Genomic DNA, 12,795 nt, shown 5'->3' with positions numbered 1-12,795 from the left:
CCTATGGGTTTGGCATGTTTAAAACAGTGCGGAGGGGCAGATTTTTTAATCAGTGTAATAGAGATATTGGTCTTAATAACGACTCAGGTAAGTGAGCACAAGGCTTCAGTTTGACTCGTGTGAAATCTTTTTCTGTGCAGCATTTGTTCAGGGAGCCAGAAAAGAAGCCTCCAACGGTGGTTTCCAACACCTTCACCGCTCTCGTACTGTCTCCGCTCCTGCTTCTGCTCATTCTGGTAATATTGAAAAACATGTTCAAAGTGTTTTTAAATTTTTAAAAAAAAATCTGTTGTAGTTCAGAAATCCATTTAGAAGCACCACTCATATAGTATTCGGTATTTTTATATCTACAATCCCATTTTCAGCAAGAACATGGTCAATGGTACTGTCCAGTATAAATATAATGCCTTTTTTAATTTAAGAACACAATAGTGCAGTGTTGTTTTTTTGTCTGCTGAGTGCTGGGTATTGTTGCTGCTAATCATAGTATTTTATTAGCGATAAACCATTTATTCAGCTCTTTTGTTTGCCGCTCTGACTGGAGAGTAAAAATGATCTCATTGTTAGAATTTTCCCTCTCTTTTGTAGTGGTTTAAACTCGGAGCCAACATCTCCAACTTCAGCTTCTCTCCAAGCACCATCTTGTTCCACCTGGGACACGCAGGTAAGCTCCCACAGTTTTTCCACGTTTGCTTTGTGATTAAAGCTGTTTTTAATCATAGCATTATATAGAAATGGAATAAGACGCAAATTGTTTTGCTAAAGGATTCCTGCCTCTTGAACTTTGTCACATTTTCTCTAATTCTACAAACTCAACTAAATCTGACAGTGTGGCGTGTATTTTTCAGCCTGTCTGTATTGACACTGTTGTAGACGGTAGACTGTAGACTGTTGTAGTCTGAAATTGTTGTTAAATTTTATTTGCACCAGGCCCAGTCTGATTAGTTTCAAATAACCTCCATCTGCAAAGTTTTTGTTGGTGGTGTTATGCTAAGCTAACAGAGGATGGTTTGTCCTCTCTTCTGAGACTTAATCTTAGAACCAATAATGGGGCTCAGTTAAAAGTTTTGAGTTAATTCCAGACTCTTTAATTAATTAATCCCATCTTAATCGAAAACCGTATATCTACAAAATACACAGCAGTTTCAATTTAAATTATTGAATAAATAGATGTATGAGCTCAGCAACAAAAATATTTATTGTTTTTAATCTGTTATTTAGGTTCTTCAACCATCAGGTTGGAGCAAAGTGTTATTCTATCCATTCAGCTTCCCAGAGTTTCAAGAATTCTGATCTTTCATGGAACTTCTTTAGAAATATGTACTGTTTATGCCGACATTAGCGTTGGCTGCTACATGTTTAACATTGGGATGCTTTTTTAGGCTTCAATAAACTAACTCCTTTTGGCTCAACATGAACACAACAATCGTCTTTTCCAGCGTCCAATCAGAATGTTTTCTTGAAATAAAAATGAACTCCCAGTGGACCAAGAGAAGCAGCTTTGCCGTCTGTCGCCGTTGCTGCTGATGTCACTTGTGCTTCAGATTTAGGGGCATAGCAGAAACGTGCAAATACAAAAGTTCCATCCGGAACCTTTTGTAGGTTGCAAAAAAAGTGATTAAAATTTTAACATGCTAAATTCTGGGTAAAAGTCCCAGCCCTAGTTGAAGCATTTTGGTGTTTGGCTAGGCAGTGGAATGATAATAATTTATGGACTATATACCTTCAGAAGGTTTTTGGTTGTACTTGATTTTATCTTAGGGGTGTCAGGTGAAAACAAATATTTGCCCAATATTCCAAATTTTTATTTGTAAAACATGTCTAAATATTACAGTCCAAGGAGCATGAGTAAATTTGCAAGACATTTTATTACATTTTATTCCTAAGGAAGCAGTAAGATGAAAAGGGTGCACATTCTTTACTTTGACTCTTCCGTCTCTTAGAACAATAAAGTTCATCATGTGGCCCTTAGTTTACTTAAAGTCTTCTGTTGTTCCAGCCATGTTGGGCCTGATGTACGTCTACTGGACCAACCTGAACATGTTCCAGACTCTGAAGTACCTGGCAATCATCGGCGGCGTAACCTTCCTAGCGGGGAACCGCATGCTGGCCCAGAAAGCAGTGAAGAGGTAAGTATTCTGACGGAGAGAGTCCTTCACCCGGACAGAAAAGCCTCGCCCCCCCATTCCTGGTGACGAACACTGGTGCTGCTCTTTGTAATTCTTAGCTGCAAACCTGGAGGAAAAGAACCTTTTCTGTCTGTAGCTCCCCTTTTAATGGGACTTCAAAGGATCATTTCAGTCCAAAGGTCTCCGCCAGAAGAAGAGCTCATGAATACAAGGAGAGAAGCATAGCAACAGAGGGGGCAATTTCCCCCCCATCAGTATGTAGAGCTCTTCAGGGGCTGGAGTGAGCAATTTGCAGCCTGTGTTGCTGACTGAAGCGGTCACTTTGACTGCCCTCTCTTAAGCCAGCCCATTCAACCCCCTTTAAGCAAGGAGAAGGTTTCAGTGAATGATTTCCCTAATGTTGGACGTTTTCCTTCTGTCTTTTTAACCCTTCTGTCCACACCTTGCTGTCTCTCTACTCCTTTTTCAGGATTGCTGCAGAGCAGAGTAGTAGGTTGGCAAAGTATAGGAGCCTTCGGTAAAGCCCCCCCCCCACACTTTTGTAACATAAGAGTGGGTTCTGCTTCCAGGCTGAAGTAAGGGCGTTCTCTGAGACTGCATCCACACTGCATTTACCATAATGTGTGGCAGTGTGCATGGCTGTGTGGTGCTCTCATCTCCCAATCACTCACCCCATCATGACCATTACAACCAGAGTCCATAGCAGCAACATAGTAATCCCTCCATTGTGGTCTATACTCTACTAAACAGTTTGCAGTTCAATTTTTATTTTTATTTTTTAAAATTTTTGAGACTCTATGCACATTTTATAAAATGCATGACCAGCTTCACTAGTTGGATGAATCCAGTCTGAGTAATCACTAATGTTTTCTTTCTTTTTTCCCCACAGAATGGAGAAAAAATAAAGACAAAAGAAGAAACTGATGGTGGTCATTTTGTAATTTTAATTTTTTGGTTTGCTACAAAATCAGACTCTGGGGAAAAATGGCACGAATGTTCAAGAATCCAATCGACGGTTTTAAACATGCAGTACGACTGTGTTGCCAAACAGAAGGGACAGAGACGCCTTGGGACAAACACTGATGGATTCTCCTGCAAAGGGCGGTAGAGCTACTGATCGTTGCACTTTTCTTTTTGTCCAACACAGCAGAGTTTTTCAGTGAATTTTTTGTGGTTTCTTGATGAAATTGGGTTTTGTCCTTTTTTTTTTTTGTACATTCCTCGTCGTTGATGCTCTGTGTCCTGTTTCACCTCAGGAAGGAGCTGCTGCTTCTTCTTCTTCCAGAAATAATCAACAATTGGACATCGCACTGTCACCCCAAAATAATATCAACTACGCTGATGGGTTTTCCTGTGGTACTCTTTTATTTTCTACAGAAGATGCTCCCAGGATGTGTTGATGATAAAAAATATGTTTTTGTAATGAAGATGGGGAAAATAAAGAAGCTGAGGTGAATGTATGCTTGTTTGTCTTTTATTAGTTAATGTGAAAAGAAGATAACTAAATGATTCTGAATAATCTCTCAGCAGAACATAAATTTAAAAAATATTTTTGTAAAGGTTTTAAAAGATTCATAGATATGAATAACTAAATGATTACAGACATGTAACCTCCTTTTCTTCCAAAATTTTTGCATAATGGAGGAGATGATTCAGTCTTGATCTTTATTGTATTCCTGTCGCTGTCGGAGTACATCGTTCAATCAATGTCGCCTTCTTAAACAGGAAAACTTGTTCTGTCTGTACAGCATAAAAACATCTAGCAAGTAGTTGTGGAATCACTCTTCAAAAAGCCATTATTTTGAACAGTAAGTGTTCAGGTTCAAGGCAAACTTATATTTTGTATGTCTTTCCCCCATTCCTGTCAAAGGCCACTAGAGTAAAAGAACTTAAACTAGTTCTGAAGTTTACAGAAATATCAGTAATGACCAGAGTTTGAGTACCTTAACTTAACTCACCCACATCTACGTCTTTATTAGAGGGTTATTAGAGGGTGGTGCAGCTAAGCTAACCAACAAAGATACAGCAGACTATTACAGGATAAGGGTCAATTCTAGTAGTGCAGAGTAACAATAGGGTTTAAATCCTCAGGTAAAAACAGCTGTTGGCAGTAAGTCATATTTTAGCTGACTAAAACATTTTAGCTAGCTAGCTCATGTTGAGGAAAAACTATATTCTCATTAAAATCCACAATTCACTTATAACACCAGGTGTTTCATAAGAAATGGTTTTTCAGTCTAAAAAGAAATTGCTTTTTTTTACCCTAAAAACATTCAATATTAATAATGAAATGAACAAAATCATTTTTGTGATGCATAATTTGTAAATCACTGTAGAACTAAACATGGATCCATAGAGTTCTATTTCTTGGTCTAGAACAGGGGTCGGCAACCTTTTCTATTCAAAGAGCCATTTGGGACAGCCTCCCAATAAAAAGAAAGCACTTGGAGCCACAACCCATTTTGACGTCATATATATAAAACCTATATGCTATGTACAAAAATCGATACTATGTTGCGTTTATGAAATCAACGAACTGCTGCAGAAAACACAAAATTTTATTTCTGCATGTTACAAAACACATTTTACACTTTGTTGATGCTCAATTTCAAACAAAACACCCTCTGTCTATTTGGGTCTTTGTATTTAAGAAATAAAAATCGAAACTTACCCAACCCGCACTGAAGGAAAAATAGAAACAGAATGCAGTCACCTGTCCTCCTCTTATTCAGGAGATAAAAATCAAAACTTATCCAAATATTATCCACTGGCACTGAACGAACCATGCAAACCAAAAAATGCGCAGTCTGCTTCTGTGTCCCGTAGTACGGTACGGAGCCCTCTAGGGGACATGGGGAATTTTTTTCTTTTGCGTTCCCTCGCAAAACTTTTGCGTTCCCTCGCAATACTGTACTGGTCAGTTATGCAGCATAATTGAACACTGTAAGCCTTTCTTACGGTGGGCGCCGTACTTTCTGCTTTAATATAAGGTTATGTGAGGTATTTCCATGAATGTTAGTATCTTTTTGTGAAATATCTGAAGTTTTATATCTTTCTTTAGGATAGAAAGGCGCCACAAACCTACGATATAAACAGAAACCTTCCGTAAGTAGGAAAGAAATAAAAATACATTATAATTTGGACTATTTCTGAGTTATTATCGCGGGTAATAAATCATCTGACAGTTTTGATTGTGTCTCTGTGTTCGTAGTCTGAATGGTTTAAAGAGCTGCTTTCAGTGCCGTTCCATCTTAGCCTTAACAGACATAAACATGCAGTAAAAAATAAATCGATTTTCAATCAGTGTTTTGCACCAAACAGTTTTTACTATTAACAAGTTTTTATTATTAAAAACACGACAAACTAATGATGGTAAAGGGCCGCACTGGGTTAACTCGGGGAATCTCATCTGTCCTTGTATCAATCAACTCCAAACCTCTTCTTTGTTCTGTCACAATTATCGATTTATTCCATTTTGATGATTATGCTCCAAACTTTGCAAGGACTGACCGCCCCGCTCACCGCTTCCTCATACACACAAAGCCAGTATCCTTCCCATTCATACCTGGTGACGTCACTCCCACGTCGACACACCTAAGTGTCAAAGCTGCCTGCTCCTGTCATATCAATAAATACTTATTTCATTCATATTGCTCTTACAGAGCCTCAGTGAAAACTTGTTTATTATTATTAACTGTTTGGTGCAAAACACTGATTGAAAATCGATTTATTTTTTACTGCATGTTTATGTCTGTTAAGGCTAAGATGGAGCGGCACTGAAAGCAGCTCTTTAAACCATTCAGACTACGAACACAACAGACACAATCAAAACTGTCAGATGATTTATTACCCGCGATAATAACTCAGAAATAGTCCAAATTATAATGTATTTTTATTTCTTTCCTACTTACGGAAGGTTTCTGTTTATATCGTAGGTTTGTGGCGCCTTTCTATCCTAAAGAAAGATATAAAACTTCAGATATTTCACAAAAAGATACTAACATTCATGGAAATACCTCACATAACCTTATATTAAAGCAGAAAATACGGCGCCCACCGTAAGAAAGGCTTACAGTATTCAATTATGCTGCATAACTGACCAGTACAGTATTGCGAGGTTGCGAGGTAACGCAAAAGTTTTGCGAGGGAACGCAAAAGAAAAAAAATTCCCCATGTCCCCTTGAGCTCCGAAACGGCCTTTTTTCTCTTCTCTCCCTCGGGATATTTTTTAGCAAAGACAGAGTGTTTGTTCTCGAAATGTCTTTCAACATTTGACTTCTTGTTGTTTGCCAGTCTGTCGCCACATATTAAGCAGACTGGTGAACCAGTTTCATCAGCGGTGAAAGCAAAATGATCTGTCCACGTAGCATTAAATGTTCTGCCATCTTCAGAATGTTTCCTTTTCTTGGATTTATTCATGATGTATCTTCCAGGTAAGGGTCAAAAAATCAATAAATCAGTGCGCTAAAAAAATGCGGTCTGCCAGACATGTGGGGTTCGCCAGGAATGTCTGTCGCACATCGGCGCACATGACGTATATTTTGGGTGCTAAAAATGTTCAAAACTTTTGTTTTAATGTTACAAGTTTACCATAATCTTCAGATTTAGAAATTTATTTTAAAATGATTTTAATTTATAATTTTTTAATGATTTAATTTTAATAAAATATTCTATTTCCCAAAGTCACTGGGAGCCACAACAGAAGGATGAAAGAGCCACACGTGGCTCCGGAGCCATTGGTTGCCGACCCCTGCTCTAGAAGAAAGTTTGTCTCCTCAGCAACAGGAATCAACCAGATACAGACTCTGTCCTGCTGGACATTTTTGATCTTACTTTTTATTTCCAGGCAGTTGTTATAATGCATAACTGTGGCAACAAGGTATTGTTTTTGCAGCTGGAAGCAGCTTATTAGCATATTAAAAATTCTAATAATACCTGAACTCTGACCCCAACTCACAGATGAGTTGAAATAGAGGCTATGTGGATTTACTTTGTGTTGCAGGCCAGGAACATCAGATGAAATGTACATGAAATGAAATGAAATTGATTAACCAGAACATTATTGTTTATTTCACTTTGTTCACAATCCATCTTTTCCCCCCCCCCATACATTCTGTCTTTTACTGATTAATGGTTATGCAAAACCATAATACACTGCGGCACTGAAGTGCTACTCAATTATGGTCATGCCCAAAAGGAAAAAAAAATCCAACCCAGAGAGTTGATGTTGACGGCTGGGCTCAGTGAGGGAGAGTGGTAGTGATGATGTGAGCTGTGGGTGTGACTGAGCCCCAGGTTCAGTATAAACTGACCATGGATGCAGAGGGGGGCAAACAGCAGTGTTCCTGTCTCTTTTGTCCTGTTTTTCCCGGCAGGGACGGACGATGAGAGTGGAAGGCACCGAGTAGTGGCTCAGCAGGGACGCTCTCGATCTGCTTTAAAACTAGGTAACTCTCAACACACACACACACACACACACACGCTACACGAGTCTAACATGAACTGTTCCATTGTGTGTTCCCTTTATGCGTCTGAGGATACACATCTCCATGCCTCAACTTAGTTTTTTTTGTAGATTTTTTTTTTTCAGTTGTGTGGTGACGCTGATGCTGGGAAACTGTGATTTCAGCGTTTTTTTCTTTTTTTTCTAATGTAATTTCTACTCCTGTCATTTATTCTGGTAGTTCAGTGTTCTCCAGGACTTACTGCGGTGATGGAGAAAGCTGCTGTGCTGCTGCTGCTCTTCTGCTGCCTGGTCATGTCTTTGTCAGGCTCCCCGCTCTACCCGTCCATCAGGTACGTCTCAACATTCAGAACTTGTTAAATGCTGTTTTTATAGAGCAATTTAAGGATCATTTGAAAGTTTTGGAAATCCCTCCCCACTGTTCAAGTCAGGTGTTTCTGTAGAAACTAAAAAACAGAATTTCATCAATAATATTTTGTATTTGGTTTTAATCAATGTTCTACAGTTGAAATAAGGATAGTGTAACAGCTAAAAGAAACTTAATAAGGTACAGTTCAAAAATGTTAAAGATGTATACACCTGAATTAAGCTCTAAAATTGTGTTTTACATTATTTTGCACATTTGAGTTCTTTTTAACTCAAAATTGTATTTATTTTTTTTACAAAAGGATATTTTTGTAATTAAGGCAAACGTTTCTCAATATGTATCCACCTATCACTTATTGGCAATTGGGCAACAGGTTCAGGAGGTAAAATCCAACATGTCTCTACCCAGCAACACTGTAGGTCATCCTGGACGGTTCCACAGTGTCACTATGCCAGAAAACGTAGGTCTCTGCAGCAGGCTCTTGCTCTGCCCTGTTGTTCTCCAGGATGCGCCTGTAAAACCCTCAAAGGTTCGATAGGAAGCTGACTTCAGCTGCTTGTAATCAAGCTCTCAGTACTTTCGAAAAGACCAGAGCAACAACTGCTTTTCTACAGAAGGCGCCTCAATCTGTTTATCCATCTACTGGTCTACTCTTCCATCACTCATGAAGAATAAGCTTGTCTGTCTGGAGCAAACACTGACCCTCACCAGTCTGGAGTGAGACATCCACCACGGTCATTGATGGGAGACACCAACAGAACCACATCCTCTCCAAAAAGCAACTGAGATCCGGAGATTCCCAAACCAAACACCCTCCTCTTCCAGACTGCTTTGGTATCGTTGTCTATGAAGTCCAAAGACTGGAAAGAGGCAGAGTGCAACACACAGATTTCATATCCCTAACAACCACAGTTGTGAGCTGTATATCTACCTTATAAGCTCCTCCACCAGATGTCCCCATTTCACCCATTTTACTTGTTTGGGCGCCACCTGGTGGCGATAAATTGGTGGCTCTAATCCTTGCTTCACCAAGATGTCCCGCAATAAATTAATGAAGGGCCACTAAAATAGTACAAATAAAAAAAAAAATACATCTATTCTGACAAGGTGGCAATAAACATCTTCCCTGAACACTGTAGCTAAGTTTTAACACCTCGGGATTAATAGCGTTGCTCGCTAGCTGCAAACTTCCTCGCTAGCAAACTAGCTAAAGCTGGAAACAAACTTAAATTCTTGCTCCAACATAGAAACCTTGTCAACCGCAAAGTAGAGAATTTATATTTAATTTATTATTCGAATCAATAAAATATTTTTGGATTGAATTGAATTAATGTTTCTGTTTTTAGCTGGACACTGCATACAACAAATGAGAACAACAGCTGACTGAAGTATCTTCATTGATGTTTATTGAAACATTACTAATTCTAACAATCTAATATCTCATTTGTTTGGGTCAATAAAACTCAAACAACAAAGATATCTATGAGGTGTCGTTTGTAAAGTTAGTTAAAAACTAATATAAGAAAAAAATGGGGAGCATTTTTTGAAAGTCATATTATGCCCATGTTATTTATTATTTTTTAAGTGTCACAACTTCAAAATAAATACCTACCTCTGAGCTAACTGTTCAGCCTGAAGTTAAATATTTAGCGTGCCAACTATTTAGTTTGAAGCTAAATATTTAGTTTGTAAAATTACTGTGCTAATAAAATATTTAGTTTGAAACTGTGATACTTAAACATGAAAATATGATTTTCTTTCTTTTACTGCAGGAAAAGTAGCACAATTTATTGCTCCAAACTTTGACTGTGTAACTTTACAAGCGGCACCCCATAGATATCCAGCAGTTTTCAACCAGGTAAAAAAAACAAAACGATAAAACAGACAAATCTACATTCATGCCTAATGCAAATGTTGTTTTGAACTTTTCACCACTTACTTTGCCTGTCATGTCTTTGTCCTCTGCTCCTGTTATGCAAAGAAGGGTCAAGATGTCTGAATTAGTCACTGTAGTTACATTGTTCCACTAGCGCATCTTAATCATGTTGTCCAGTGCTCAGGCAGCAGAACATGTCATTTGACAAGGACAAGAGCATTTTGTAAACCCCAAGCACGGTTTAGCATCTAACATGAAAATTAGATTTAATAACTCCTAAGTGCGGCTTACAGCTGAGGAAGGGCGTGTTTGGAATTCGGTATTGGACATTCAGGAAGAATATGGTGATGTCTGACAGGTTTGGCCAAAGGGACACGTCCATCCTCATGACGTCTTCCCTGAAGAATCCGGCAGAGCAGCAGGACGAAGACAGGATCTCTCTGAGGGATGGAGAGGAGCTGCGGTGCGTATGGCTGTTGTTTGGCCAGATTGGGTGAAGACTAAGAAAATGTGTCTGTGAGGAAAATCTCTAATTGTGGGCAAATCAAACCAAAGTTACTTACACTAATGCATTTGTAAAGTAAAGCTACGAAAATCATTGTCCGTTAAAGCAAACTGATGTCAGCTTCCCCCTTCTCTGATCTTTAGCTCTGAACGTCACGCTGATGCCATCTTTACCAACAGTTACAGGAAGGTCTTGGGCCAGATCTCTGCCAGGAAGTTCCTTCAGACTATCATGGGCAAACGGCTCGGGTAGGCAGGGGCGTCTGTGCGCAGAGTGTGTTAGTCACTGCAGAGCTTCATTGTCAAACTCCTATTGTGGCCATCACTGTGCTCCTTTGCAGAGATGAAAGTGAGAGCTACATGAAACGTCAGTCAGACATCTATGAGGGGACGTTTAAAGAAGATCTCACATCCATCCAGAGCGATCAAAGGTACAGAGGAGGGCGGGGGAACGTCATGAGGCCCAGGTGAAGAAATACCGCAGGCTTTAAGATCTAAATCCTCCCTCAGTGATATTTTGTTGTTGAAACTAACTTAAATACTGATTCTCTACAGAAGTTGAGGATTAACTGAAGAGTGGGAGCCATCACTGATTGGGTTCTTTTGCTTTATCTAATGTATTCTATACAAATAAAGTTAGTAATATTGTCTTTTGTTAGTTGTTATTAAGAATTACATTATTAATAATTATTATTATTAAAAACTGTGAAGACAACCTATGTTTGGTGTCATTCCTGGGGAGAACGGGATCATTCCAACGAGCAGATTTGATTTACATCGGCTTGCTAAAATATTCATTCCTCTTGTTTTCTTTTATTTCATTGCAAAAACAAACTTTAAACATTCTTGTTTCCTATCACATAGGATAGGTAAAGTGGAAACGAAATTATATATGGATTTCAAAATCTTTGCAAATAAAAATTTTAACGGGTCGTATGAACAAATTTATCTCCTTTTGCTCTAAAACTGTGAACTCAAGTCCAGGTTAACCAATTGGAAGTAAGCAATGGCCACCAGGGTATAAGAGGTTTGTTAGAAAACATAACTGAAGACAACATGAAGACCAAGGAACACATCACACACATCAGGGTTAAAGGGGCAGTATTATGTATTTTACAGTGGCATTTTATTGTAAAGTGAAATAACAAGGTTACTTTCGATTGTTATAAAAATGCTATAATTATCAAAAATGGCTTAAAAGAAGTTTGACTTTGTAACATAACGCCTTAAAATTGAGCCTCTGTCTCTTTAAGAAACTCCTGCTTTTTCTGAAACTCCACCTTCAGGAAGTCATCACAACATGGCTCCTCTATTAACCCTTGAACAACGTTTTTACCAGTGTTGCTCTGAGAAGTAGATATAATGAGCTCAGCAGATGCTCACTTAATGGCTGCTGGCTGGTCTGCAGGATCTTAGAAACTGTAACTCTGAGGAGGAGCTGTGCCTTGAAGGCAGAGCTAGATCCACCCAAGGATTTTGCACAGTTGAATGGTTGCCACAGGAGATTAAAGGATTTCTTTAAAGCTTTCTGATGTCTACAGAGGGCTGTGTAGCTTATGAAGCGATTAGTCGAAGCTTTGAACATATCAGAGCATTCTTCAATTGATAAACTGCAAACCTTCCTATGCATTACTGTTTACCTAAGGCCAGGAAATGAGAGCATTAGTCAGAGAAGTAGCCAAAATGTCTACAGTAAATTTTGCAGGAGCCGCAGAGACTCTTGGTTCAGGTGGGGCAATCTGTTGATAAATATTGGTGGTGTTCTCCACAATTCTTTTTTGAAGAGTGGCCAGAAGGAATCCATGTTTCCAGTTTATCACAAGCCATGCAGAGAATACTACAGATATGTGAGAAAAATAGAGACCAACCTTTTGGTTGACATGACTGTGTGTTACTCTTTTCAGCATGCTGCTTGGTAGCTTTCTTGTTTGACCGTAATTAGTTTAATCCATTTTTTGTTACAAAACCGAACCCAGACTGCCAGGTCAAACCCTTAATCCAGTCCAGTTGGAATAAATGGACCCTCAGCTGGTTTTGTTCATGTTTGACTCATATGGTAGGAAAATAAAGGTCAATAAAAACTCTGCAGTAACAAATCTGTTCCCTCTTCCAGGGTTGCAAGAACAAGATTAGATCATTCTGTTCTTGCAGATTTTGTTTTTGACACTTTGTGTGGGCAAACATTCTTTTCTTTTGGGATGTTAGTAACTTTTATATCAAGGGTCTTTCCAAGAATTCTGTACCTAAGGTATCACCCACAGGATTCCCCCCCTCTGAAATATGAAGGTTGTCAGCTGCAGTGGGAGAATTCTGTATTTAAGTTCTTGCAAAGTACGGTGTGTCCAAACCAGGTAGAACTACCCTTGTTCTTGCAGAACAAAGAGCTAAATTCTCTATTCTTGTTGAGTATTGGCTGTGGGGTCATTTGAATTCAGCAGTTTTAAAGACATAGTTG

General features: G+C 38.8%; 2 protein-coding genes across 2 annotated transcripts; both read left to right on the top strand.

The window, feature by feature from the left end:
• Window positions 1-96: 96 nt before the first annotated feature.
• LOC116710448 (dolichyl-diphosphooligosaccharide--protein glycosyltransferase subunit 2-like) lies at window positions 97-3,585 on the top strand (the record flags this gene model as incomplete). The annotated part of the gene is made up of 4 exons (XM_032549470.1): window positions 97-236; window positions 589-664; window positions 2,000-2,129; window positions 3,019-3,585. Coding segments are annotated over 4 exons (362 nt in total), but the record flags the coding sequence as incomplete, so codon positions are not given.
• Window positions 3,586-7,301: 3,716 nt separating this feature from the next.
• Window positions 7,302-10,966, top strand: LOC116710034 (glucagon family neuropeptides-like). Its single transcript, XM_032548824.1, has 6 exons — window positions 7,302-7,576; window positions 7,814-7,925; window positions 10,195-10,299; window positions 10,485-10,589; window positions 10,682-10,807; window positions 10,896-10,966. Exons 1-6 carry the CDS (start codon window positions 7,447-7,449, stop codon window positions 10,900-10,902), a joined length of 585 nt encoding a protein of 194 aa, XP_032404715.1. The 5' UTR covers window positions 7,302-7,446; the 3' UTR covers window positions 10,903-10,966.
• Window positions 10,967-12,795: the final 1,829 nt, after the last annotated feature.

The sequence above is a fragment of the Xiphophorus hellerii genome, chromosome 20, assembly GCF_003331165.1.
Source record: "Xiphophorus hellerii strain 12219 chromosome 20, Xiphophorus_hellerii-4.1, whole genome shotgun sequence".
Classification (NCBI taxonomy): Eukaryota; Metazoa; Chordata; class Actinopteri; order Cyprinodontiformes; family Poeciliidae; genus Xiphophorus; species Xiphophorus hellerii.
Note: the sequence above shows the minus strand (reverse complement) of the source record. Positions and strands in the feature narration are given on the sequence as shown.